This window comes from Mesoplodon mirus (genome assembly GCF_964341445.2).
Source record: "Mesoplodon mirus genome assembly, chromosome: 13".
NCBI lineage: Eukaryota > Metazoa > Chordata > Mammalia > Artiodactyla > Ziphiidae > Mesoplodon > Mesoplodon mirus.
The window spans coordinates 7,989,623-8,016,786 of NC_138989.1; the positions used below are offsets into that span (position 1 = coordinate 7,989,623).

The 27,164-nt window shown below is 57.0% G+C and overlaps 2 protein-coding genes across 12 annotated transcripts in view; one reads left to right on the forward strand and one right to left on the reverse strand.

Moving 5' to 3' along the window:
• Positions 1–58: 58 nt before the first annotated feature.
• On the forward strand, positions 59–23,642 carry RHOF (ras homolog family member F, filopodia associated). Of its 5 annotated transcripts, none has more exons than XM_082641053.1 (10): positions 59–224; positions 638–680; positions 2,071–2,175; positions 4,123–4,213; positions 7,709–7,758; positions 9,845–10,606; positions 10,938–11,025; positions 20,670–20,779; positions 20,867–21,001; positions 22,120–23,642. In XM_082641053.1, the coding sequence occupies exons 6-10, from the start codon at positions 10,469–10,471 to the stop codon at positions 22,282–22,284; spliced, it is 636 nt and encodes a 211-aa protein (XP_082497179.1). In that variant the 5' UTR covers positions 59–224; positions 638–680; positions 2,071–2,175; positions 4,123–4,213; positions 7,709–7,758; positions 9,845–10,468; the 3' UTR covers positions 22,285–23,642. The 5 variants fall into 5 exon arrangements, with proteins under 5 accessions (XP_082497179.1, XP_082497178.1, XP_082497177.1 ...); XM_082641052.1 differs by lacking the exon at positions 59–224 and adding an exon at positions 325–343; XM_082641051.1 differs by lacking the exons at positions 59–224; positions 638–680 and adding an exon at positions 800–1,008.
• A 136-nt stretch (positions 23,643–23,778) lies between these two features.
• Positions 23,779–27,164, reverse strand: part of TMEM120B (transmembrane protein 120B) — a 62,042-nt gene continuing 58,656 nt past the window's right edge. For 6 of the 7 annotated variants that reach the window (XM_082641043.1, XM_082641041.1, XM_082641042.1 and 3 more), the window contains 3 exons: positions 26,294–26,358; positions 25,871–25,939; positions 23,779–25,338 (listed from right to left, as the gene is read on the reverse strand). In XM_082641043.1, coding sequence (XP_082497169.1) covers positions 25,225–25,338; positions 25,871–25,939; positions 26,294–26,358 — 248 coding nt within the window. In that variant the 3' untranslated portion in view covers positions 23,779–25,224. The remainder of the gene's footprint in view (positions 25,339–25,870; positions 25,940–26,293; positions 26,359–27,164) is intronic. The other variant, XM_082641044.1, reaches the window with a different exon arrangement.

A 27,164-nucleotide genomic window follows, 5' to 3' on the forward strand; every position in this document is an offset into this window, starting at 1 on the left:
GCCCCCCACCCCTCACTCTCGCGCTCCCACACTGCCTCCCCCCTCCCGGGGGGAAGGCCTTTTAATTTATTTATTCTGCTGGGACTTAGGTGGGGGGCTTGGCTGGCGGGGGAGGGGGTCTCCCCGAGCTCTACCTCCCGCGGCTGGGGTTACCCTCCGAGCCGCGGCCGCCGCGGCGTGCGCCTGGGGCCTCCAAAACTGTTTCCAAACTGCCAAAACCGGAGGTGGGCGCGTGGGGGCTCAGGGGAAAGGGCTGGGTTTTGGGGTGTGTGTGTGATTGTGTGTTTGGACGCTGGGAGCCGTGAGGGGCGGCAAGGAGGCTCCAAGACGAGTTGCAATCGAGGTATCTCGGCTCCGGCTTCCTCTTCTGCCCCGCGACCCCCTCCCCCCGGAGCGGAGCTGGGGAAGGGAAACCAGGATTTTAACCAAATTAGCATTCACATTCCTGGGAGGATGCAGCTCTTGCCTGGACCTGGGTGATAGAAGCTTCTTTCTGTTTTTATTTTTGGAGAGGAGCGCCCTGTAATTGTGAACACATGCTTCTCTCCCCGCACCCCCCCCCCTTCCTCCAGTCACCGACGGAGGAGAGAGTCCCCCTTTTTTGCATTTATCTTTCCTTCCCCTTTCTTTATTAAAGGTCCGGGAGTGGCGGCGGCCAATCAGCGCGCGGCTTCCATTTTGTGAGTTCAACTCCAAGGCTCCCGGGCTTCGCGAGGACGCGTTTGTAGCCCCCTCTGCCTCTCCTGTCGGGCGGCCGAGGCGAGGAAGTCGCCTCGCTGGGGCTTCGTGGTGGTGTATTTCACATTGGGGCTCTTTTCGGGGTTTGTAATTTGGCCGTGGGTAGGTAATTGGCTGGAGCAGGGCGGCAGGGTGCGGCAGCCAATCAGCGCGCGGCTTCTATAGGGCTTGAGTTATTAGACGCTGCTCTCAAAACATCCTTCATCAGACACCAAGGAGAGGCCAACAGATGAGGGGAGCCATTTTTCTGCAATGGAATTAAATGGCCAAGTGGGTTTTTCCTTTGTTGCAAATGGGGAATGTTTTTCCTTTGACTCCACCATCCAGTTCAGGACGCCTCAGTGTTGTGTTTAACATTTGTCAACAGGCTAAAGGACTCACAATTGGAAGAATGAAGAAGACTTTTTAAAAAGATCTGGATTTTTCCTTATGACTTGGAATCCATCTTTGTCTTGTATAACTAGGTCATAGCACACCATTAATGTCAGCAGTTAACAATTTTGAATTCCAAAAAACCTAAGTAAACGACATATTTAATTTTTTTCCTCTTTTTTTTTTCTTGGGTGGGTGGGGGGAGCTTGGAGCTGTCTTAATCTGTATTCTCTTGACTGAACAATAAATTTTTATATATATATAGTTTCCTCTATTAAACACTTAAAACTGGCCATCTTATTAACTCCTTCTGCTCTCTTTTTAACAAGGTAATGTTTTAAATGTATAGTTTTAGGACTAGCGAAATGGCAGCAACAAAAAATTGTAAGCAGTCGTTACTCTTAAGTTTTTAAAAACCTTTTACATTGTAAGTACCCAGTCCATTCTGTCCTTACGCAGTGCAGTTTTCATGTTAATGTTGCTGAGATGTCCTTAATTTTCTGAACCTTCATCTGCATGTATGTCTTTGTCGCTCTTGTCTAACATAAAAGTTAAAATGCTTTTAGACGATTTTGCTTTTATACAGCTAGGGTTTTAGCTTTAAGCTTTTGAAAATGTTTATAGCAATAAATGCTAGTCAGCTTTCTTCCCAGTAACATGTACACTTTCTTTGAAAATCGATCTATTTGAAGAAAAACATCTCTGTTTTTCTCGTCTTGGTAGGGGGGTGGGTGAGGGAAAGGAAGACCTCTTTGTGTAAAGGGACTAAAGCCCGTCACAGGAAACTAGATTAAAACTGGAAAACAAGTCCTAGCTGGTTCGAGCCAAACACCATCGTTAACTCGGGGGTATTTTCTATGGTGGTTGGGATGGCCGGTGCGTCTTTTGCCTTTTGTTTGATTTGACTGTGTATTTTCGCCTTTTGTCTCTTAATGACGGTCACACCACTGCTATATCCAGAGCAGTAAACAGTCCTCAGCGAAGCCGCCTTTTGCCAACCCAACCCTGGAAAATTTGCAGAAGTGGAAGGAGCAGAAAATGCCATGAGAGTGTAACTTTAAAAAGGTAACAACAGAAAAGACACCACCACTACCCCCAAATATTCCCAACTAAACAATCCCCCTCAAAGATATTTTTTACAATAACACCTCCAAAACCTCCGCCCAGCTTGATCTTCCAGACTCCCTGGCACCGGGGTGAGCGGGTAAGTAAAAAAAACAACAACAACAACAAAAACGTGCCTTTTACCCCTTCGAGGAAATGTTTTTTCGAGCAGGCCAAGGGCTGCAAATGTTTGGGAGCTGAGGGGAGAAGGTTTCTGGAGCTTCATGTTTGGCAGCCGGATCGGGGAGGGGTGGCGGGGGTGGGGACGAGGAGGGCTCTTCAGACCCTTTTGCCCCTTCTGCCCCGGAGGCGAGAGGAAGGTCTCCCCAGCGACCTGGGGTATCCACGGAGCCGCCTGCGCTCGTCCTCCTCGCTTTTCTAGGTCTGAGCCTTGGGGGGAGAAGAAATTGAAGTGCTTTGAGGAAGGGGGGCACAAAAGCCGAGGAAACCTCCCCTTCCGGGCCTGGGGCCTCTTTCCCTTTTGATTGTGGGGGTCTCGCCCTCCGAAGCCGGCTTTTCGGGGCTCCGGGGTGCGCCTGCGCTTCCTGAGCGAAAAAGGACAAAAGGCCGGCGTCCATGTTGGCACCATGACGCAGCATCTCTCCCGCCTGCAGCCCGAGCCGCTGCCTGTGCTCCCGGCCGCGCTCGCTCCTCCCTCCCAAACACGAGTTTTATTTTCAGGTTCAGAGCAGAGCCGCCGGCTGGGCCGGGGCCGAGGCCGGGGCCGGGGCAGGAGCCAGGGCGGGACTGCGGGTGGCTAATGGCGGCCGCTCTCTTTCTTCCTTCCTCCCTCCTTTCCCGGTTGTCGTTGGGAGCCCGGAGCAGGCGGCGGCCCCTCGGCCGGGCCGGGCCCCGAGAGCCCGCAGGACACAGCGCCCCGGGTCGAGGGGTGGTCACGGAGGCCGTTTGGGGGGCCGCGGGCCTGGGGGCGTCGCGCGCCGCGGCTTTCGCGCTCGCCTCCGCCGGGCGAGGCGGTCAGACGGGCGCCATTTCGCGCGCCGCCCGCGGCTCGGGCGGTGGCGGCCGCCGCGCGCCAGGCGGGAGGAGGGAAGGAGGCGGCGGGGCCGGGGGTGGGGGGAGGGGAGGCCGCCGCGGCGCCGCCCGCGTTCCAGGCCTCCGCCTGCGGGGACGCCCCTGGCCCGGGGAAGCCTCGACGAGGAGCGCAGGTTCCGCAGCCTCCTCGGACCCCGCTCCCGACCTGGGGGCCCCCGCGGGCACGAGGAGGCCGGCGCGGCCGCGGGGTCTTTTCTCTTCCCTACTGCGCGGGAGCCAGTAACAAAGGGCCACGGGGCCAGTCGGGGCCTCGAGGCCGCCCCCTGACCCCGACCGGCTCCTCCAGAGGCCGCGGACTTCTTCCCCGCGGCCCGGCCCTGATCCCAGGCCGTCCCTGCTGCCCACCCCGAGCCTCGGCGCCCACGTCCGGCTTCCAACCGCCCTTTGATAGCCGAGCCCGAGGGGCGGGTGGGCCCCTTTTGTCCCCACTTGGGGCCTGAGGCCCTCACGCAGGCCACCGACGTCCCTAGGTGGCCGTCCAAGCACAGCCGGCCAGCCGGCGCTCTGGAGGGTGGGGTGGGGTTTGGGGCCTGGGAAAGCCGAGCGGGCCTTCCCCAGGATCCCCAGAGGCGGAGGGCTCTGGGGTAAACCCTCGCATCTCCGGCCCTTCCTGGGGGAGGGGATGCGGACGGGGCGGGCCTTTGGAAATGCAGATGAGCCGCCGCCTGCTGCTCGGCGCCCCGGCTGAACCTTAGTGATTCATCCACACCCCCCTCCTATTCATTCTGGAGTGAGGGCTGCCTTGGCAGCTGGGAAGGGGGGAGCGGCATTTGTAAGGCTCCCCTTCCCTCATGGAGACCGTGTCCGGTTTGTGACCATCGACGCCCTAAAACACCCTCCTATTTTTCCCCCCAGGATCATGACCGGAGAAGGGGCCCGGTACCCCCAGAGTGGACCGTTCTCCTTTGGACAGAAGCAGGCCTAGTTTGACAGTCCTCCCACTAAGGTAGGTGTGAGCCCTTTCCCAGCCTGCGAGAGAGATTTGGGGGGCTTTGGCCTGGAGCCCAGGGAGGGCGGGCACCCCAAACCTGCTAGTCTGGTTCTGCAGCCCTTCCCCCCCACAGATGTGTGGGACTGAAATCGGCTGCCTGCTGGGCCTGCTTGGTCCATCCATCCCCGCCTGTCAGCTTCCGTTGTCAGGAGTTTGGGACGTGCAATTCTTTGCCATATTTAGCAGCATAGGAGAGGCTGCACTTGCATATATTAGGTTGGCCCAAAAGTTCGTTCGGGTCTTTCCATACCATCTTACAAAAGCCCGAACGAACTTTTGGGCCAACCCAGTATTTCCCAATTGTGTGTTGTTTGATGGGTGGAGTGCCCTGGATGCCTCTTCTGAAAGACACAGGCAGCTGCCAGGAAACCGGGGCCGGCCCTGGCCCTCCCTTCCGGCCCCCGCTGGGGGCGTGTGGGGTGACTGTGTGAGCTGGCCTCTTCCCCTCCGATGTCTGGCTGCTAGGGAGGTGAAGAACAGAAAGACCTGAGATCTGGGCCGGCTTTCTTTAAGAAAGAGGTTTCTCGACTCTTGCCCTTCCAGGGAATTCCCACGATTCCACCTCACCCAGGCCCCCCCACCCACAACCAAAAAAAAAAGAAAAAACCCTGTTTGTAGAACGGGACAAACCCGGATTTGAAACCTGGCTAGCCATTTCACCTGCTGTGACCTTGCGTAAGCAGCACAGACCCTCAGCCCCAGTTTCACCAGCTGCGCAGATGGGTCAGTGATTGTCAAAGTTGAGCGTGCGGCCGAATCACGGGTGGCTCATTAGAGTCGACTCCGAGGCCCGGTCCTTGAGTTTCTGGTTCAGTAGGTGGGGCCTAACAAGTTCCCAGGTGATGCTGATGCTGCCGTGTGGAGACATTTTGAGAACCTTTGGGCCACGTAACACCTGGGGTGTTGTGAGGACCCAAGCATGTGCGCTTGGAACCCCGAACTATTTCTTGGTGCGGAGGTGTCGCTTCGTAGTGATGGCAGCTCTGCCTATTCTCCTCACGCAAGCTGACAGCATGCAGTTTCCCATTCTCTTTATCTCCAGGAAGCTCCGCAGCTGGAGACAGTGCGGCCCTTGATCCCTGACCCCTCCCCCATGTGATCTTTAGTTTGTGATTACTTTGATGAGCCATTTGGGTCCAGGTGCTGCTGATTGCACCGCCTCCTCCGTTCGGGCCCAGGCTTGACTTCCGGGTCTGATAGGCTCTGCTCACTTTTATCCCATCCCTCAGCTTCGGGGCTTGAGTGAGGACTGGGGGAGCCGTAGGGCTTGACCCAGAGGTTTTGTTGGGGGCGTATTGGTGCTTAATCGAGGGAGGCTCTAAGGCAGGCAGCTGTGGGTTTGACTCTCCCCTGTGCTGGTCGACCTTGGGCGAGTCTCCTGTGTAAAGTGATAATAAAGCCTGCCGTAAAGGGTGGAGGGCGGATTAAGTGCGATTAAGGGGGCCGGCCTCACAGGCTTCACACCAGCTGGCCCCCCTTCGGAGGTGGCTGCGGGGAGTGGGGCTGGGCTGTCTGAGAGCTCCTCCCCCACCAGCCCACCTCGTAGCACGTGGCACAGCCTCAGGGCAAAGGGGAAGGTTGACATTCTGCAGGTTGGGAGCCAGCTCCATTTTTACTCCAGTGTGTGAGTTGGGGTGGTGGCCTTTCCTCAAGTCCACAAGCTGTTGTTCCATGATGGGTCATGGTTTGGGGGGTTCCCCCCACCCGGAGAGTAACGTGACTCACCCAAGGTCAGGGGGTCACCACCGGCAGTCAGGATGAGATTCCAGGTGTCTTCCAGCCCAGCACCTGTGTCCATGGCACCCCCTCGCCCCAGCTGCTGGGTTATTCTGGGCTCCTGCCCGTGCTAGCTGTCTGCTGGCGTCACTGCCTGGGAGCTGGGAAAGCTATTTGGTTGAAAGTAACCAGCGTGGTACTCTTAGGTCCTTCTGGCTGCCATGCCTTGGCGCCATGAGGGTCTCCAGATAAGCTGGATTTGGTCCATGCTGTCTTTTGCTGGGGGGCAAGGGGTGCAGCCGACCACACCTGGCACCAGACTCCCTTCTCGCTACCCAGGGTGAGCACTTTGTAGTATTACATGAGCCTTTCCCTCCTTCCAGTCTGCCCCAGTCCGGAGGTTTAAATTCGGCTCTGCCATTGATGAGTTCATTCAACTCCCTGGATTCTCAGGTGACCTTTCTGCCCCCTGAGGGTGTGCTGCATCCCTTCTGATAGAGTCCTTGGGGCTCCACGGGGCTGGGGTCTTTACCTCCCTTAGGCATTGGATAGTTAAATAATTGATTTAAACCTTTCCCTGCCAGCAGCAGCTTGGAGGGTTACAGCCAGTTCCTCCACTCCCGCCCTCGGACCAATTAGGCAACAATGAGGCGCTCCACTGTGGTCCGGGTGTGATTCTTGGAAGGGAGAGGGGTCCCGATGACCTGGAAGGATCGTACTCCTCCCCGCTTCCTTTTTTCACCCCCTCTTTCTAATTTCTTTGTCTGGCAGACAGTACCTCCTAGGTGAAGGGAGGGGCGGGGCAGCCTATCAGTCCTCAGACTGGTTCCTCTGCTGAGAGCGTGGCTCCACCCACCGGTCACCCAGCAAGCTCGGGGCGGGGCTGCTCCTGGCGCCCAGCCGGTGGAGCCTGCCTGGAGAGGGCCACGCCAGCGGAAGGGCGGCCGGAGGTGGCCAGACCTGCCTTCCTACTGGACGCCAGGGCCCCGCCCCTTCCGGCCCGTTGGCCGAGAGCCGAGGCGTGGAGTACGACCTTTTGGACCCCCTGGGTGGAAACTGAACCTCTGCCTGGACTGTGGAGATGGGCACCCCGCCATCTCAGAGGCCGCCTGGGTCCAGTGCCGTCTCCATCTGGCCAGTGACCTCGACGAGTTCCTACCCCTCCAGGAGTCGTGGTCTCCCCTGTGAACCAGGAGGAGGAGGTTGGCAGATAACCTTTGACCTGTCTCTGAGTCTGGCTTTGTGGAGGTAGCTCTTTGTACTCTGGTGGTGACTCCCCTGAGCCCACCACCAGATGTTGAGCCTGGAGAGAGTCCTGGGACAGGGATAGACAGCCTTGATCCCCCAGGCTGCGCTGGGCCACCTCCCATCCCTGGGACCTCAGAGGATGGTCAGTTACTTCTGTCTCCCGTGGGGTGGATGACCCCTCAGGTGTGTAGTGACCTCCCAGAGTATGCTGAGGCACCAGGGAAGTGGAAGCCATTAGCATTGTCGTTAACGTCCCCGTCCTGACCTGTGCTGGCCAGACCTTGCCCTGACAAGACAGAAGTGGATCTGGCCCTACTTCTCTCTTGTGGTCAGTTGGCCTCACTAGATCCCAGGCCTAGATGTGAATACAGATCAGTTCACCCCCGCAAATGCCACCTGCCAGCTCCCCTAGGCTTCTGTGTCTCAACAGCTTTGTGGCAAGAACCAGTTTAAAGAATTTTTTCTTACCCTCCTAAATCTCTCCAGGAATTCCTGGTGAATAGAAGAAAGGCGTGGGTCCTCGGAACATTTTGCAGGTAAGGGAGTAGGGCTCCCCGGGCCTGTGGGTGTTCCCAGTGCCTCAGCCGGCCTGCCCTGGCCCAGCACCTCCAAGGAAGCTCCGAGCAGCTGGCCTGGCTGCTGGGTATTTTTAGCTACAGATCCAGCCCCTACACCACCACTGGAGCCAGGTCCAAATCAAACACGCTCCAGGCCGGGTGGGGCTGGGGCTCTGTGCCAGCCTCTCGGCCAAGCAGGGGTGGGTGGGCAGGCTGAGGCCAGTGTCAGCTGTCCTGCCTGGACCTGGGCCGGCCTGGGAAGACCTGTTTTCATGTAAGTCATTTTTTCTGTTATAAGTTGAAATCCATTAGTTAGAAAAGGTGGAAACCGAGGTCTGAGGATTTTGAGGAAAAGTCAAATGCCCTCTCCCTACGGGCTGGAGCAGTTCCCACAGTTTGCTCAGAGTGGGCTGACCCTTCTAAGTGAACTCTCTCAAGGCCCTTCCCAGATGAGGTAGTCTTACTCTCCCAGTCACTCCCTGAGCTTCAGGGTATCTGATGTGAGGTCAGGCCTGTGCCTGGCTCAAAGGTAAGTGGTCCTCCCCTCCCTCAAAGCCCTCTTCCATCCTCCCTCTCTCTGAGTGATGGCTTCCTCCCCCTCCTCTCCTGCCAGCCCCAGGCTGCCACTGTGTAGAGATGGCCCCAGCCCTGTCCTCACCAGCCAATCACAGCTCCCCCCTGGCCACCGGAAAGAGCTTTGGCTGGGCTCCTCTCCTGTTCAGAGCTTTTGTCTGACACCCATCTTGAGCTCAGTAGCCAGGCCCCTGTGATCGAACCCTCATCACCTTGACAACCATGTCTGGCCTCCCTCCTCACGCCCCAGCCACTGCCAAACCTGATGGGGTTTCCAGCCACCATGCATTTACTCAGGCTGGGTACTCATCCTACTTCCACTGGCCCTTCCTGCCAGCACTGCCAAGCTTAGTTCATCTGTTGCCCAGCTCTCAACTTTCTCTGAACCCCACAGGGGCTCCGGTGTCTGAATTGTTCTCTGAATTGTTCTCGTCTCGCAGACTCCTTTGCTTCCCCCAGGACTGAGTTCCTCAAAGGCAGGAACACAATTGCCTCTCAATAAACGTGTGCTGCAAAGAAGGAATGAATGAATTGCTGTAAATTTGTCTAGGGGTGCTTGACCCAGCAGATGCCCTCTGGCCGGGTGACAGAGTAGGGCTTTCCACTTAAGAACCTGGAGCTGGGTCTTCTCTTCCAGCTCTGGACTCTTTGGGGCCTCCCCGGGGCAGTCTCTGCTGCCATCTGGTGGTCAGATTATGCCTTGCATCCTCTGAATATGTTGACTTGGCATTTATGGTATTGCCGGGTTGGCGATTTCCTTTCCGAAGTAAAGTTTACCTGATCCTTGCTGAGAACCTGAAAATGGGGAATCTTCTGGGTGGGGTGAGGGCAAGAAGATCCTGAATCCTGCCAGCCCTTCTCTGAGGAAACTTTCAGATGTCCTACCCCAGCTGGGAAAGATTCTGCTCTCTCACCTAGCCATGTCCCAGTGCCTGCCTGGTACATGCCTGCTCCTGGGGGTCCCTCTGCCACTCCTGACCACTGGCCTGGTTTGTGCAAAAGACAGTCCAAGGGAGGGAAGGGGTGGGAGGCAGGGGTGGTTTCCCCCAGACGCTCTGATAGTACCTGGCCAGAGTGAGCGCTCAGTAAATAGCAGTTTGGGTGCGGGGGTTGAGGAGAAAGCTTGGGATGAAGGATATGTGGCTGCTGGTTGGAGAACACACATTTCTTGGTGAGAGCAGGGTTATCAGTCTCCAAAGTGGACGGAAGGGGCCCAGCTGATCTCAACTAGATTTACCCTGACCTTCCCCTTCCCCTTCTCGACGGCGTCTTGCTTGGTTCACACGCCTCTGGGCCTTGCTAGAAAGAGGTTCCCGCCCGCTTGGTTTGGGGCCAACCCTCGAAAGGGTTCTGGGGCCACTCACCTGTTCCCAAAGTCACCGCGCCGAGGCCATCGCCCGGCAGAGGGTGCCAGACCTCCACCTTTGGGAGGTGGGGTGATAGGTAAGCGGAACCGCTCTTCCCCAACCGACACACAGGCTCACTCCCACAGGGCCAGACCACGTGGGCAGACAGGACCCCCTATGCCAGGATCTTTCTTGGCACCATCGACGACGCTACCTTCTGGGGGGAAACTGAGGTCAGAGTGGACTTCCCCGAGGCCACATAGTTGGGGCGGGGCGAAGCTGGGGGCTTTTCCCAGAGCTTGAGACTAAGGCTCCTCGAACCCGAGGGCTGGGGGGCAGTCCGCCAATCAAAGAGACCCTGCCCGATGGAGGAGGCCGAGTCGGCCAATCAGAGGGTCCCTGCCCGAAGACAGAGACTGCCAATCAAGGGTGCCAGGCGGGAAGGGGCGGAAACTATCAGATCTTGCAGGTTGGGGTGTGGGGGGCGCCGTGACTCGCAGGAGAGGAGATGGGAGCTGCGCTTGCCGCTGAGCACTCCGTTTCTCAGTTGCCTCAGTTTCCCTGGGAATGAGAGGTGAAGACTCTGGGCCGAGAGCCTAGCAGGCAGGAAATAGGCTGGGAGGTCGACTCGGCTGGCTGCCTGGCGGAGGAGGTGCCGGTTCGAGGGCGGGGCTTCCCTTAGCCCCGCCCTGGGGCCCGCCCCCGCCCCGGATCGCTCAACCGTAGCGCTCGCCTCAGGGCGCCGCCGCCAGTGCTGCCTGCTCCCGGCTATGGACAACCCTGGGGCCCCAGCCCCGACTGCCGCCCCGGGCTCGGGCAAGAAGGAGCTGAAAATCGTGGTTGTGGGCGACGGCGGCTGCGGCAAGACTTCGCTGCTCATGGTGTACAGCCAGGGGTCCTTCCCCGAGGTGAGGCCCGCCGGGGGGCTGGAGGCAGGCTGGGGGCGGGGGAGACGGGCTTGGGACCACTGGGGGTGAGGGACGGACCACTGGGGGTGAGGGACGGACCACTGGGGGTGAGGGACGGACCTCAGCCTGCGCCCCGAGCCCGGACCCCAGGTCCCTGGCGTCCTGCGCACGGAGAGGCGGCCGTCACCCCGGGGCGCCCCCTCGGGAATTCCAGAGCCCAGCAGAGTGAGGGGGGCTGAGCCGGATGGGGTGAAGGTGGGGGTGGGGATCCAGTCGGACCCTGGGTCCCCGCCGCACCCCTTAAGAACCAACCCTGCCCGTTCTCCGACAGCACTACGCCCCATCCGTGTTCGAGAAGTACACGGCCAGCGTGACCGTGGGCAGCAAGGAGGTGACCCTGAACTTATACGACACCGCCGGTGAGTGCGTCTGCGCGGCGAGGGTCCTAGGGTCCGCCAGGAGCGTTCCCCCTGAGGGGCATCCCCCGCCGGGCATCCCCGCCCGCCCTTCTGCCTCTCCCGGGCCCTGACATCCCGTCACTCCTGGAGGCCGCGGAGGGGCGCTGGCTGGGAACCGGTTGACCACCGCCTGACTAGGTGGTGCTGGAGGCCGACAGAGTCGCCCCATTTGTAAAAGGAGGGTATTTGGAAGAGGTGAGTTTCTGAGCCACCCTCCTAGCGCTGATGTTCTGAGGGCTCACGGGTTCCTTCCTCTCCTGTGGTTCTAGAAAACCGTGGTCTCTGCTTCTGCTTATCATGGTTCCAGGATTTCGTGTTACATGCTGTGGTCTCTTAGGATTCTGTGGGCTGCAGATTTGAGTCCCCTGGTGCTAGGGTTCAGTGGGCTGCATTTCTGGGTGCTATGTTCTAGAATACTTGGGGCTACAGATCAGAGCCTGTGACTCCAGGATTCTGTGGCCAACAGTCCTGAGGCTCTAGGGCCCTGGAGCTACACATTCTGAGCCCATGTGTCTGGAATTCCGTGGACTATGGTGCATGACTCTGAATTCTATGGTCTATAATTTTGAGCCTGTGGTTCTAGGATTCTGTGGCTACAGTTCTGTTTCTTCCTGGCACTGAAGAAGGAACAGAGCTCTAGGGAGTGTAGGTCCAACATAAGGTTCTCTCTGCCACCTGCAGCTCCTAAGGCAAGTGTATTTACGCCAGTTGCACCACAGTCATCAGCGGTCCTGTTGGGGGATGGGTGGAGGCGCACAGCCAGCGGGAGGATTTGGGTATCACTGCTGGTACTGGTTCCCCTGGGGAGCTTCCATCCTGCCCTGACTCCCCGCTGCGCTGGATCAACTTTGGGGAGCAAAGGTCAGGGTCCCAGCTGGGGCCTCACCCAGCCTCTGTGACTCAGTGTTTAGCGATGTGCAGGGAACTGTGTCATCAGGTGTCCCTTCCCCTGTCGGCCAAGCCTTGTGTGTATGAGGTGAAGTCTTCCAGCTGGCCTTGGACAGGGCCAAGATCCAGGACCCCCCCGCCCCGTCCTCCCCACCGCTCCGAAAGGCTGTCAGTAACATCTCTCATTCCACCCTGGAGAGGTTCAGGAGGGGGGCTCTCCCAGCCCCAGGCCCCTTCTTCATTCCTGACCTTGCCATATGGGTGTGTCCCCCCTATAGTGGCCTCTAAGGACCCTCTCTTGTTGGATGAGGGCCCTGCAGGGCTGCCCCCAGAACAGGGCCAGGCCTCCAGCCCCTTGAACTGGGAAAGCCAAAGGCGTCTGAGGAATTCCCAAGGGCGTGGCCACAAGAGCAGTAAAAATCGTGGTGTGTCTGGGACACTTAGTTTCACATGTTTCCTGTCCGGGACCCAGGTAGGGGCCGGTTCGTTAACCCCACTTTGTGGGTGGAGTGCTGGCGGGGCAGGGGGAGTCAGAGGGAAGATTTCACTCTCTCTTCCTTCCTCTGCCCTCAGGGCTTCACCGCAGCCTCCCTCATCGGACCCAGGGTAGGGATCACTTCTGGTCTTCCCGGCCTCACCCAGAGAAAGATGCTCAAAGAACTTATCAGCATAGATTGCCCTGTAGAGGTTCTGGAAAGCTTCTACTTGGTATAAGGAATGATTTTCACTAAGAGCTACTGTGGGAGGGATGGGGAGAGCTCCTTCCCAAATCATCAGAAGCAGTGACCACTCGGGGCAGTGATCACCTGTCCACAACTTCCTGCCACATGCTTTGGAGTCAGACCTGGGCTTTGATGCCGGCTCCCCTGGCTGCGTGTCAGTGGGGACACCTAGGCCTCAGTTTCCTTCTCTGTAATCAAGGCTAAAATAGTTGTGAGAATTACATCGAATTCATGTGACATGCAGCACTTAGTGCAGGGCCTGGCTTTTGCGAAGGGCTCACTAAGTGTTTGTCACTGTGATTTTTTAACCTCCTGCCATTCAGGCCCAGGCCCCAGCCCCAGCCTATTTTTTTGAACCCGCTGCATGCAGAGCTCTGTGCCGGCCCCCACCCCCTGCCTTCCCAGTAAGACTGTTCCAGGTGGCAGAAAAGCAGAGCTGGGGGTTTGAACCTCTCAGTGGCATCCCTGGGGGAGGAGACTGGCCTCACAGTCAGCAGGACGGCCCAGGAGGGATATTCTGGGGGGAAGAGACGAGGCTGCTCCCTCAAGGGTGTCCCGCTGTGACTTGGGAAGCCCCACTGTCAGGAGGAGCATGAAGGAAAGCCTGGGTCATTCCTCTTCCACACCCCAGTCACCAGCGTGGTGCTTGTCCCAGAGCGAGGCTTGTGGAATGAATGAATGAAAAAGAACCTGGCTGCAGAGACACCCCTGGAGAAGGTCCGTTGTGATAAAGGTGATGAGGTTCGTCTCTCTCTCTGGGGTGGACAGATATCCGAAGAAAGTGGCAGAAAGAATGGCCAGGTGATCAACTAGAAAAAGATAGAGACAGGGTGAAGGGAGTGGCCCAGGTAGAGGTGAGTAACGGTGGTTTTATTTATTTATCTATCTGTTTACTTATTTATTTATTTATTTTTGGCTGCGTTGGGTCTTCATTGCTGCGCGTGGACTTTCTCTAGTTGTGGCGAGCAGGGGCTACTCTTCGTTGTGGTGCGTGGGCTTCTCACTGCGGTGGCTTCTCCTATTGTGGAGCACGGGCTCTAGGCGCGCAGGCTTCAGTCCTTGTGGCTCGTGGGCTCAGTAGTTGTGGCTCACGGGCTCTAGAGTGCAGGCTCAGTAGTTATGGTGCACGGGCTTAGGACCAGGGCTCGAACCCGTGCCCCCTGCACTGACAGGCGGATTCTTAACCACTGCACCACCAGGGAAGCCCCAAGTCTAGTAAAGGTTGTCGTAGAAGGTTCTAGAACCTGATGGGCTAGCCCCTATGGTGGGAGGTGGGGGGCAGGGGAGCATCTTTCCAGCCAACCAGTGGTGCCCAGAGCTGTGGGATGGGGTGGCCCCCCCAAGAGGCTGAATTTCTCCACACCCAGGACCTCAGCCACAGGGGTCCGTGTGGGAGGACAGTCTGGCTACTTGTCTCCGTCCTGCGGAAGCAGTTCCAGACACCACTGCGGCGGGAGGGTGGATGGAGGAGTGACGGAGCTCTCCGTGTGCAAAGGTGAAGGGGGCGGGTGCTGTGAGCACCCGTTGCCCTAGCAGCTCATCTGCCTGACACCCTCAGAGGCAGGAAGCTGCGGTGAAGTCTGAAGTTTCCTGGGCAGAGAGAGGGGAGGTGGGGGCGAGGTGGGGGCGAGGTGGGATGTTAAGACACCAACCAGAGACAGAGCTATCTGGGCTTTGGGGTGGGGCATCACAGGACTGGCTGGAGTTGCCCCGGGAGGTGGGGAGCTATGATCCCCTTCCCAGCCTGAGATGGGAACAGTAGGAAAAGTGGGGTGCAAGAAGTCGCTAAGACAGGAATCACGGACAAGAGGGGTGCCTAGGAGCCAGGAGCCCTGGAGGTGGGGGAGCTGACGCTGTGGGTCTGTGGCCATGCGTGGTCTGAGCTCCAGGCCGCGGTTAGGAGACGCAGGTGGGCGGGCCCCAGTAGCACTAGTAAAAGTGGGTTCCTCTTCTGGCAGCTTCCCCTTCTCACGCTGCCTGCACCCCTCCCTCCCCTGACCAACACCCCGGCCAGAGATGGGAACCACGTGCCCTGTAGATGTCCTCTGGCAGATTTGGGGACCACTGTGGCCCGATGACACCCTGGCAGGTCTTAGGGACCATGCCCCCGGAAAGATGACCGTCATGGCAGAGCTTCCCACAAAGGAAATAACGCTCGCGTGAGCCTTACTTCCTCAGGCCTTGCGGCACCGCCAGCTTCAGGAAGATGGGCAGCTTCCGGGGGAGCTGTGCCTCAGAAGACCTTTCCTCTCCAGAAGCAAATGTGTCCTTTTGCACATAACTCGGGGGGCTTTTTTAACCTCTCAAGCCCATCTACAGAGGCCAGAGTGGGACCCCTGTTTGCCTCTGGGCAGATGACTTTGCCCCCTTTAAGCCTTGGCATCACTGTGGGTAAATGGGGAGGGTCCTAGTGGATGGGAGGCCTCCTAGAGCTCGTGGGTCCAAAGATCTGGGGTTAGAATCCCCCACCCAGGTCCCCATTCAGTTTCTATTTCAATAGTAACCGCAGGCCCACACCTTTGCCCAGCATTGCTCAGCCTACAAGTCCTTTACTTCCAATATCAAGGGCAGGGTTATCACCCCCTTTTTCAGATACAGAAACTGAGGCCCAGAGAGGGAAGGTGCCAAGGTCATGGAAAATGAGTTTGAGTGGAGCTTGGCTCTCCTGACTCACAGGGGTGGGGTGTCCAGGACACTCCACTCCTCCCAAGGAGACATGAGGTCAACAGCACCCAGAAGTCCATTGTCTGCAGGCCTGGTCCCTGTGTGGAGGTTCACACTGAACTCCTGGGGGAAGCTGAGCCAGGGACAGTCAAGTCAAGAAGACAACTGGGAAGAGGCGGTGGGATCTGGGCTGGTTACCCATCCTCTCCCAGAGTCCCTCCCTCTCAAGATCCCCTTGTTGGTAACCTTTCCTCACTGGGTCAGGGTTGGGGCTTGTAGGGTGAGGACAGCTCCCTCTCCTCCGGGGTGGATTGAGAGAGAAGCACCCCAGTAGTCCTACCTATGGTCTCCTGTCCTTTATGAAGCTTCCCTTTGGCTGTGTGACGTTGGGCAAGTCACTTCACCTCTCTGTGCTTCAGTTTCCGCATCTGTAAATTGGTGATAACAAAAGCAGTAGTGGGAGTTCCCTGGCGGTCCAGTGGTTAGGACTCCGCGCTTTCACGGGCAAGGGCCTGGGCTCAATCCTGGGTCGGGGAACTAAGATCCCACAAGCTGCGTGACTCGGCAAAAACAAAACAAAACAAAACAAAAACAATAGCCAGTAGTGAGGAATCGTAGTGAGGAGTGAGGAGTCTGTGCAGGTAAAGGGCTTTGCGTGGGGCCCGGCATGTGATGAGTGAGCGCACCGCCGACAAATATTGTTGGTACTAATCATTTTGACTCTTATGGTCGAGGCTCACCTGTTCCTCACATATGCATTTCACAGATGAGGAAACTGAGGTCCAGAGATTAATTCCCAATTAGGAAGGCTTCCCGGGAGGATTGGAGCTTTCACAGCGACCGGGCAGGAAACTGGCCTTGGAGCTGGGAACTGCGTTGGTGCTTCAGCTCACAGGGAGCCTGTCAGTGACCTTGAAACACGCAGCCCCACCCCCAGCCACGTGGGCTCCTAACAGGAAGAACTTGCCCACCCAGTTTCCCTTGGGGTGGGGGGGTGACTGCTTAAATTAACACGGGTGGGACTTCCCTGGCGGTCCAGTTGTTAGGAATCCACGCTTCCACTGCAGGGGCCACTGGTACGATCCCTGGTCGGGGAACTAAGATCCTGTGCGCGGCGAGGTGCGGCCAAAAAAAAAAAAAAATTAACACAGGTGATGGAAGTGAAATGCCCTTGCAAACCTGAAAGCCATAGAGATTATTATTCCACTTTATTCACCGGCTCATTTGTTTGTTCGTTCATTCCCCAAATGTTTATAGAGCCTGTCTGTGCGCCGGGTAATGTAACAGCAGGACAGAGATGGCCTGTCCTCAGGGTCTTACATGCTCATGAGGGACATCTCCCCCCAAAACAAAAACAACTGTGATGTCAGGTAGTGATACTTGCTAGGGAGAAAAATAAAGCCATAGTTGGTCATGGGACAGACTGCAGAGGAGGCTCTTGTTTCAGAGCAGTCTGGAAAGTTCTCTTGGAAGAGGTGACATTTCTGCAGAGACCTGAAGGAAACGAGGGAGTGAGCCATGCTGTTACCTGGGAAGAGCCTTCTAGAAGAGGGAACAGCAAGGGAGAGGCCCTGAGCCAGGAGCAGGCTTGGTCTGACTTCCTCCTTCAACCCACTGCCTGGTGGGTTGACTCCGCCCTCATCAAGCCTGCTGCAGTCAGCACAGGCCCTAATTGCGAAGCCCAGTGGCATGTCTCAGCCCTCGTCTCTGCTGCATCTGACAAGAGATGAACAACTTCTCAACCACCCACCAGCCAATAGTGACTGGACACCTACCGGGTGCCAGGAATGATTTTTAAGTACAGACATGGACCCTGCCCTCAAGGTGCTTACAGTCTCCGGGGAGACAGGCGGTAAACAAATAAATGTGTGAGTACAGGCTGTGGATGGACTTTGCGTGGTGAGGGAAGACCTCTCTGAGGAATCAGCCGGGCAAGATGGGAGGAGACGTCAGAACACCATAGCCCCATTTTACAACTGCTTGTCTTCTCCTGCCGTGTTTCTAAAAGGGAATCAGAGTGTATGTGAGGCCAGAATTCTGAGCCGCATCATTACATCGTAGAGGCCCAGAACCTGTTTTTGCACACTACAGAGCAGAATAGAGCATTGCTGTGTATCAGCAGAAGGAACACTGGCCTTGGAATTGAATGAATGTGGAGTCAGGCCTGGCTCTGATTCGGTGACCTCAGAGGGGTCACTTCACGTCTCATGTTTCTTTATATGTAAATGGGAGTATTCATAAGATCCCTGACTAGCACATCATGCAGGTGGTTGTTGTCAAGGTTTCCTTTTTTTGGCTGCATTGGGTCTTTGCTGTTCTTTTTCTTTTCATGGGTCTTCGTTGCTGCGCGCGGGCTTCCTCTAGTTGCGGCGAGCAGGGGCTACCCTTCATTGCGGTTCGCAGGCTTCTCATTGCGGTGGCTTCTCTTGTTGCGGAGCACAGGCTCTAGGCACGTGGGCTTCAGTAGTTGTGGCTCGCAGGCTCAGTAGTTGTGGCTCGTGGGCTCAGTAGTTGTGGCTTGCGGGCTCTAGCGCGCAGGCTCAGCAGTTATGGTGCACGGGCTTAGCTGCTCCGCGGCACGTGGGATCTTCCTGGACCAGGGCTCGAACCCGTGTCCCCTGCATTGGCAGGCGGACTCTTAACCACTGCGCCACCAGGGAAGTCCCTGTAAAGGTTTCTTAATCATTTATAGGCAAAGACACTCTAAAAAGTGTGATGGGAGTTCCCCAGTGGCCTAATGGCTAGGATTCTGGGCTTTCTCTGCCAAGGGCCCAGGTTCAATTCCTGGTTGGGGAACCAAGATCCCAAAGCCGCACGGCCGCCCCCCAAAAAAGTGTGACGTATAAGGTGGCGTTACCAGTAAGTAGTAGAGAGAAGGCAATTATCTGGAAAAAGGAAATACTGTGGATGGTCAGTCTGAATGTTTAAAAGTAAAATGCTAGGAAGCAAATGGGGGAAAAAAATGAGGGAAAAGCATTCCAGGTGTGGCACAAGAGCTTGATGGGTTTGAGAAACAGCAAGGAGGCTGCCTTGGTTGTACTGCAGCGAGTGAGTGGGGCAGGAGGAAGGCGGATGAAGTCGAGGTTGGTGGGCACCAGGGTCACGTGGGCCACTGGGAGAGGCTTGGACTTTCTGCAAAGGGCAGTGGGGAGCCACTGCAGGTGTTTCAGTTGAGGGGAGAGGGGTGTGATTTCACTTGTGTTACCATCCATCCAGCTGCCAGGTGGATAATGGATTGAGGGGCAGCAGGAGACCAGGGAGGAGGTGGCACGGAAGACTGACGGTGGCTTGGATGAGGATGGCGCCATGCCGTCCAGTAGAACTTTCTGCAATGATGGAGACGTTCTGCACCCGCACTGCCCAGTACGGTAGCCACTAGCCCCGTGGGGCCGTTAATTACTTGAAATGTAGCCAATGCAATGGAGAACCTGAATTTTTAATGTTAATTAACTCAAATAGCCACATGGGGCTAGTGGCTACCCTATCAGAAAGAGGTGGACAAAGGTCAGGAGAGGGGACATGTATGGGAAGGGGAGAGGGGCTGGAATAGCATGTTGGGCCGGTTTCCCACCACCTTACAAGGATTTCTCCAGCTTTCTGGTAATGAGGGCAGGAGGGCCTGAGTCTGCCGGGCCCTGACGACCCCTCACCCCTTCTCCAGTGTTGAGGGAACTTTAGCTGAATGACAGCACAGTCCTCCCGGCCCAGCCGTCATTAGATCTGGGTTCCCAGTCACTGCACACCATCAGGGATCCCTGGGCTGAGGGGGGCCAGTGGGAAAGGAGATGACGGCCATGCCCTGTCATCAGCAGGGGTCTGGGAGCAGGATGTGGCCTGTTTGTGCTCTTGGGAGAGGCTGCTTGTCCTGAGAGGCCTTTGGCAGGGAGGGATCAGAGGGCGGGCGGCACCTCCCTGGCACCCACAGGCTAGAGGGACGGGCAGGAATCCCTGGGCTCCGAGTTCTGTGTTCCCTGGAAGGTAGTCACCTTTGTGCAGAGGTGGCCAGGGGTCGCCATAGGGCCTGAAAGACTCTCAGTTCTCACTGTGGTAGTTTTAAACAAAAATAGGGCATGACAACCACGCGCAGGGTGGGACCCCAGGCCTGCTTCTGAACCAGGGAAAAAAATACTACAGGACATTATTGGGGAAATCTAAATACAGCCTATGGATTGGATTACAAGAGTACAATGTTAGTGTTGGTTTCTGAGTTTCATACTTGTCCTGAGTAGGTGAGAGGACGTCCTTGTTCTTAGAAAAACCGCAGAGGAACTCTCCGGGGGGGGGGGGCAGCCAAAGGTCTGCAGTTCCTTCTCACGTGGTTCAAAGTGTATATACACAGATAAAGCAAGTGGGCAAAACGTAAGGCCTCGGTGAATCCGAGTAAGGGAGTTCTGTGCTCCCTGTTGTAATTTTTCTGTAGGTTTGAAATTGTCAATATAAAAAATTACTAAAAAAGTTTTTTTAAAAAACCCAAACCCACCGTTACCCAAGCCCAGCCTTGGGTTCTGATCCAGGTGGTGCTGGGAGGGACTGAGTGTCAGAAGTTGTCAGTTCTTCCTGGTGAGTCTGGTATGCAGCAGGGTTGACAGCCACTGTGCTGAGTGGACCTGGATGGGCGCACATCTGTCACCTCTAGCACCCCCCACCCTCCTCCTAGTGTTGGCAGGAATGGCAGGAGGAGCTCAAGCAGAGGCCACGCACCTCTCAGCCCGGGGGGCGCACGGTTAACTGCAGTGTCCTGGGCCTACCCAACCCCACTGGTCTGAAACTTCAGGGAGGGGAGGCTTCACTTCGGATTTGGCTTCAGAGTCTGCAGTTTTAACCTGAGCACCAGGGATAAGGATGGGAGGGAGGGGCGATCATCGCTGACATGATTACTAGCAGTTTTTCCAGCACTTACCCTGCAATCAGGCCTATCTCTGATCACTCACTGCGTGGCTTTTTTTTTTTAATATTTATTTATTTGGTTGCGATGGGTCTTAGTTGCAGCAGGCAGGCTCAGTTGCAGAACGTGGGCTCCTTCGTTGTGGCATGTGAACTCTTAGTTGCGGCATACATGTGGGATCTAGTTCCCTGACCAGGGATCGAACCTGGGCCCCCTGCATTGGGAGCGTGGAGTCTTAGCCAGTGCGCCACCAGGGAAGTCCCTGCATGGCTTTTATCTGGTGTAGGACTGAGGGCTGCCACCTCTGTTTTACAGACGAGGAAACTGAGGCCTAGAGTCTCTTGCCCAGGAGACCCCCAACCCCTCACCCATTGGAGCCCAGACAGGGGACTCAGGTAGAGAAGTAAGTGGTACCTCCCTGACCTCCACCTGCTGTCTGGTTTCAGGGCAGGAAGATTATGACCGGCTGCGGCCCCTGTCCTACCAGAACACCCAACTCGTGCTCATCTGCTATGATGTCATGAACCCCACCAGCTATGACAACGTTCTCATCAAGGTAAGGCCCCTCTCCCAGCCCGCCTGCCTCTGGAGGAGGGGCCACGGACGGGGCCCCAGCCCTGATGCCCGCCCTCTCCTTCCACAGTGGTTCCCTGAGGTCACCCATTTCTGCCGTGGGATCCCTATGGTGCTCATCGGCTGCAAGACAGACCTGAGGAAGGACAAGGAGCAGCTGCGCAAGCTCCGGGCGGCCCAGCTGGAGCCCATCACCTACACACAGGTGGGCCAGGGCCCCCTCCCCCGCCCCGCTCCTCTCCACCCCATCGCCAGGAGCCCAGGACACAGCCATGGCCAGAAAGCCTCCCAGGTCTCTGGCCTCTGCATTTGGTGTGCCTTAGTGGCCTTTCGGGAGCTGAAGCCAGCAGGATTCTAAAAATAATAATTTTCTTTGTTTTGCCGCCCCGAGCAGCTTGCAGGATCTTAGTTCCCTGACCAGGGGTTGAACCCAGGCCCACGGCAGTGAAATCACCAAGTCCTAGCCACTGGACTGCCGGGGGTTAAGAATAATAATTTTTAGATATTAATAATGATAGGCCACTTGCCTGAGCACTTTACATTACTTACCTCATTTAATCCTTATAACCTTGAGACAGGTACTATTAGCGCCCCCCATATTACAGAGAAGAGATGGAGACTCAGAGAGGTTACGTAGCTTGCCCAGGGTCACACAGCTAACCTGAAGTGGAGCCAAGATCCCATCCCAGTCACTCTGGCCCCAGAGCCTGAGCCCTTAACCACCACCCTGTCCCATCTCCCCAGAGGCCTGGAAGGGCAGGCCCGTGTTGGAAAGCAGGGTTCCTTTCATGAGCCTGACCGAACCCTGCGGCCTTCTGGGTAAGGCATGGCAGAATAAAAGGAACACAAAGGAAAACTAATAAAGTTTAATAAAAAGGAACAGGCATTAATAAATTTGTGTTAGAAATACTGTTTTTACTCTAACAGCCAGCTCAGTTACCCGAATTGTGCTTTCGGGAAGAGCAGGGGAGAGAAGCACGTAGGAAGCCCTTTTGTCTTGAGGCCTTTAACTCTCCTCACAGGCCTGGCAGACACAACACACCACCCCAGTTCTCGGCTGAAGTCAGCCCCCATCTCTGCCTGAGTTTGGGGGAAGCGTGGGCTGGAGGCCAGGACAGAGCTCCCAGCAGCTACAGCCCATAGGCCACACCACAGTGGCCCTCATGGTCCATCTGCACACACTGGGGAGTGCTGGCCCTGGGGTGGAGAAGCGTCCCCACCCCAAGGCCTCCGCCCCCAGAAAGCCCCCAAATCTGTGAGGGGTCTCACAGGAGACCCCATGCTCCAGACCCCTCGTCTAATCGCGGCCCCTCCCCCCACCAGGGCCAGAGCGCCCGCGAGCAGATCCAAGCTGCCCTCTACCTGGAATGTTCTGCCAAGTTTCGGGAGAACGTGGAGGACGTCTTCCGAGAGGCCGCCAAGGTTGCCCTCGGTGCTCTGAAGAAAGCACAGCGGCAGAAACAACACCGCCTGTGCCTGCTGCTTTGACACCTCCCGGCGGGGCCCACGGCCCTCACGATAGAACTGACAGGACCCAGGTCCCCAGCTCCAGACTACTCCCCGGATCCTGCCCCCTCCCCAGCTCTTGAAGGGCACTTGGAGTCGGGTGTCTCCAGGGCCTGGTGTCTGGAGCCTGTGGCTTGGAACATTCTGGAACTCTCTCCTTTCCCAGCTGGGGCTCTGACCACGAACTCCCCTCCAGCCTGCGTGGTGGTGGTGAGCGAGGGTGCTGGACTCAGTCCCTCTGTACCCTGGAACTAGCATTTGTCCCCAGGACTCAGGAGTGCCCTCATCACTACCAACCCCCAGCTGTGTGTCCCCCTCAGCACACCCAATAGGTCCTCAAAGCCTGTGCTTGAGATGAGAAATGACGTCTGCTATGAGGATAAATATGGACTTGGCAGCGTTCCACACAGCCCCCAAGCCTGGTCTCCCAAGTCACCCGCCTCCCTGCTTTCCTGAGATAGGCCTGGCTGCATCCTCCAGCTTCTTGCTTCCTCCCCGCAGGGACTCAGGCACGGGGATGGGACCGAGGCCTATCAGGAGAACACAGGCCCCAGCCCCCTCCCTCCTCCCTTCCAAACAGAGGACTTAAGTCTCAGCCCTCGGCTTGGCCGCCATCTTTCCAGAGCTGGACGCACATGAGGCAGAGAAGAACCTCTCTCAAAGAGCAAAAAGTATTCTCTGGCCGATCCATGTGACCCTCGCTCAGCGTCTCCTCACCTGCAAGCCCTCCGCTCGCCACGACTTGCCAGAAACCCGAGGTGAAAAGTGACATCAGCTCCGAGTGATCTTGGGCAAGTCAGGTCTCTCTACAGACTGTCTGCAGAAGGACAGCACTGGCTCATTTAAATAGGCATCGAGCTCCCGTCTCTCACAGCCTCCAATTCTGCCAAGATGTGGAGATCTGGAACCAAGATGGCCTCCTGCGAGAACAGACGTGATTAACCCCCAGTGCAGATTCACTGAACCTCCTAGAAGGTCTGGGGTCAGGGGCCCAAGAGTTTTTAAACAAGTGCCCCAGGTGATTCCGATGCCCCAGAGATTGAGAGCTGGTGGTTCCTGAGTAAGCCCAGGAATCAGCGTTACCTAAGATGAGAGAATGGCTTCAGGTGGCTCCTGCCATCCCGGGTACCTCCTGCCTCAGCCCCTCCCTTGCCCAGTGCTTCAGCCCCCACTTGGCCTGAGAAAGAGACCACCCCACCTAGGTTCCCCAAGGCCCTGCCACGCCCTGGGGAATCACGAGAGCATTCGGTCCAAGGCTTCGTGGTCTAGGACAGAGGTCCACAAACCACAGTCTGTGGGCCAAATCTTTATTTTTGTAAATAAAGTTTTACTGAAAAACAGCCACGCCCATTCGTTTATGCATTGGCTACTTTTGCCCTCCAGTTGCAGACTAGAGTAGTGTGAGAGACCATCTGGCCCTCAAAGCCTAAAATATTTGCCATCTGGCTCTTCACAGGAAAAGTTCGCCAACTCCTAGTCTAGGGCAAACCCAAGTGCCTAAAGGGCCAGATGGGAGACCCAAATGCGTGAAGTAGGGCAGGGATAACAGGGAGTGGTGGGGCCTATGGCAAATGAGAAAGCAAGCACCCCACCCTAGACACGGCAGCTCAGCCCAGCCAGATGCTGCTCTGTGGGCATGTTTCTAGATCTTTCCATTTCTCTAGGGAAAGTGGAAATCTGGATTTTTATGTGGAATCTTACTGGGGGGAGGGGAGGGGAAATTTCATACTTTAAAAGTTTAAACCCCTTTGACGCCCAGAGCATGATTATGGGACACCATCTATGTACTCTGGTCGACAGCGATTTCTAAGTAAGTCGTTAAGGACGGCCGAGGCCCGTATGAGGAGACGACGCAGAAAATGCAACCAAACCTGTTGGCCTCTTCACCCTCCCCACAGATACAGAACCTAACGGGAGGTGACCAGCAGACCTGCCCTGGCCTCTATATAGAGTGTGGCCGCCACCTCGAAGTGAGCCTGCTCAGATACCCCACCCCATTCCAGAACTTCTGAGGTGAAGGGAGGAAGCCCGAGCGTGGGTGACCTCCACGCTGGCTTACGTCCCAACCAGCGCCGAGGGGCTTGACCCCACGCCCTGAGTACTCACGGAGAGAATCTGGGAAGGTGGGCTGAGGGGTGGGAGACATGAAGCCCCCCAAAGTGGACCCAAACTTTGAGGGGGGGGTGAAAAAAGCCCTCACACCAGCCAGACGGTGCAGGGGCGCCCTCTGGTGGTGACGCTCAGAACACCCTCCCGCCTCAGGCCAAGCCCGGGGTCTGTGGGAGGCAGGGCCACCTGGCGGCCAGCAGGCTGCAGACTCAGGAAGCACAAAGGGCACGAGGCACAAAGAGACGGACAGCGGTTCTCCGAGAACCTGGACACCCGCGCGGCGGAGGCGCGGAGGCCGGGAGCTTACAGCAGAAGCGGTGCCCCGGGGAGGGAGGCTCCCGGGGACACGGAAGGGCTTCCTTCCACCCGCCTGGGACTCAGTAAGTAGCAGGTTAGCGGAAACCCAACCCCAGCGAGGCACGTCCGAAGCCCAACCTGAGGGGCTCAAACGACAGGATGGGGGACAGAGGGGGACCCTGAGGCTAAGCCTCCCCCACCCCCCAGGAAGACTGACGCAGTCTCGCGGAGAGCAGCGAGGGAAGAGGGCGGCAGGTTCTAGGGAAGGGGGTGGGCCGATATTAAATATCATAAATAGGGAGGCCGGGGCGGGCTAACACTGCGCAGACAGGCTGGGGTCACATTCCTCTTGTCCGGCCGGGACCGGGGCCTCGGCTCTGCTCCCAGCGATGTCGCTGGCCCCTGAGGTCACTGCTGCCAGTGGCCACTGGTTGGGAGGAACCAGGCAGCGAGGGTGTCGCCTGGGATCCCCTGCAGTCTCAAAGTCCGGGGGTCGAGGGGCGCCGGCCCCGTGGCTCATGGCTTCTTGGCCTCGCTCCTGTTCTTCTGGAGTTTGGTGTGCACGACTTTGAGTGTGGTCAGGAAATTGCCGAGGAAGAGGACAAGGAACGTAAGCGCCAACACGAACACCTGGGCGGGGGGGCATGCAGAGAAGGGGGGTGCCCAGGGCGGGGAAGGCGAGGCAGAGAGCACAAGGGAAAGAAGGCAAAGGCCGCGCCGGCTTGGGTCAGCTCTCCTTGATGAAATGCCCCCCGCGCCCCCCGGGACCTCAGAACCCCCTTGGCACAAGCTACCTGCGAACTGCAGCGTTTGCCAGCAGAAGGCAGAGATCTGGGCTAACTGGGTGAAGGGTGTGAGTCCTATGGGGTCAGGCAGAGTCCTGGGGGGCTCCTCCCGCGGCCCCCCTCCTAGCACGAACCTCCCTGGGTTTCTCAGACCACTGAGGGGCTCCCTGGTCTCCCGAACTCCCTCCCACGGTCTCCCAGGCCCCAGCTGCAGCGAGCTCTGGACTGCAGGGCCCTACAGGGCAGGCAGGGGGCAGGGGGGACTGAGGAAGGAATTGTCCCCAAGCGGCCCCAACCTTCCCCAGGAAACCCCCAACCAATGCGCACACACGCTCCACACACACACCACAAAACACACACACACACACACCCCATACCTGCCATTCTCTGCATTCCTCATGGCTGGAGAGCTCAAATAACGTGATGGCATTGTAGAGCTGCCAGAACTGGAGAGAGGGGAGACAGGCACTGCTCAGCCCACCGGAGTCCCCCGGAGACCCACGGGGAAAGCCCAGGGAGAGCGCCAAGCCCCCCAGCTTCTGCTGTCAACTGCCCCTGAGACACTGACAACCCCCCAAAATGAAACTGGGGCACCCCGCCTAGGGCTGGGCGTGCTGGTGCCGAGGGCCAATGCCGGATCTTGCCTTTGGCATCCCTGGACACTGGGGCCGTCCCAGCCCCAGGACCCCGTGGGGGCCAGCTCGGGGATGGCTGGTGAGAGAGGGAGAGCCCTGAAGACCTTCTGTTCCCGGGAGGTCTGCCCAGTGTAGGGGACACCCACAAACTCCAGGGGGACTCACGTGGCCACAGAACAGGAAGGGCAGGAGGAAGGTGAGGCCTCGCCACATCCAGGACTGAAATCCTTCTGTGGAGAGGAAGGAGGGGGCGAAGCGCCCGTGTGAGGTGGCCCAGGCATGCCAGTCACTCTGAGCTTAGGTTCAAACGCACGGGTGGGGGAGGGGCGCAGCCCTCACCTCCTCCAGGTGGGTGAGCGCTCACTAGGAAAGTAACCAAGGAAAAAACATGCAAGAACACCTGCCACCAGGCCTGACTGCCCTCACGCCTCAAGTCACCATGAACTAAGTGGGCTGACACCTCTTACACAACACTGATGTGCCGGCACGAGGTTTCTAATAATTTCTTTAATTTGCACGGGATTTTGCATTTTATAATTGGCTTTTGCATGCATCACTTCAGTCGAGTCTTGATGAAATAGAGCCTACTGTGCAGAGTAATTCGATGGAAATGACCATCTTAAAAGATAGAAGATTTTTATTAGCCACACTTTTCCCTGAAAGTTTAGATGAGGAGTCTCCGAGTTTTCCTAACGGGGCACCCACCTTGCTGAGTGAAAGTTAAGCACACATAAATTGCGTAAGTGTAAAAACACTAGACTAAGATTATGTACATGATAAAACACAGACAAAAAATATCCATTTAAAAAGAAGCTAGAGGCCAGCATCCAGGGCCTGGCCCACAGCTGGTCTCGCACTTGTCAACTGAAATGGAATCCCACGACGAATTATGAAAAGCAACTGTATTCGTGTATATATGTCAAACCAAAGGAAAAAGAAGAAAAGCAACTGGGGTGAGGTTGGCAGACTGGCTTTGCGTGTGGCAGGTCTTGTCAGGTTCTTACTGGCACCTGTCCCCAGTGAGGAGTGCAGGGCG

Coding starts and splice junctions, on each gene's coding strand:
- RHOF (XM_082641053.1), top strand. CDS start 10,469: ATGGACAACCCTGGGGCCCCAGCCCCGACTGCCGCCCCGGGCTCGGGC. Junction 10,607..10,937: donor GCCAGGGGTCCTTCCCCGAG/GTGAGGCCCGCC, acceptor GTTCTCCGACAG/CACTACGCCCCATCCGTGTT. Junction 21,002..22,119: donor AGCCCATCACCTACACACAG/GTGGGCCAGGGC, acceptor TCCCCCCACCAG/GGCCAGAGCGCCCGCGAGCA.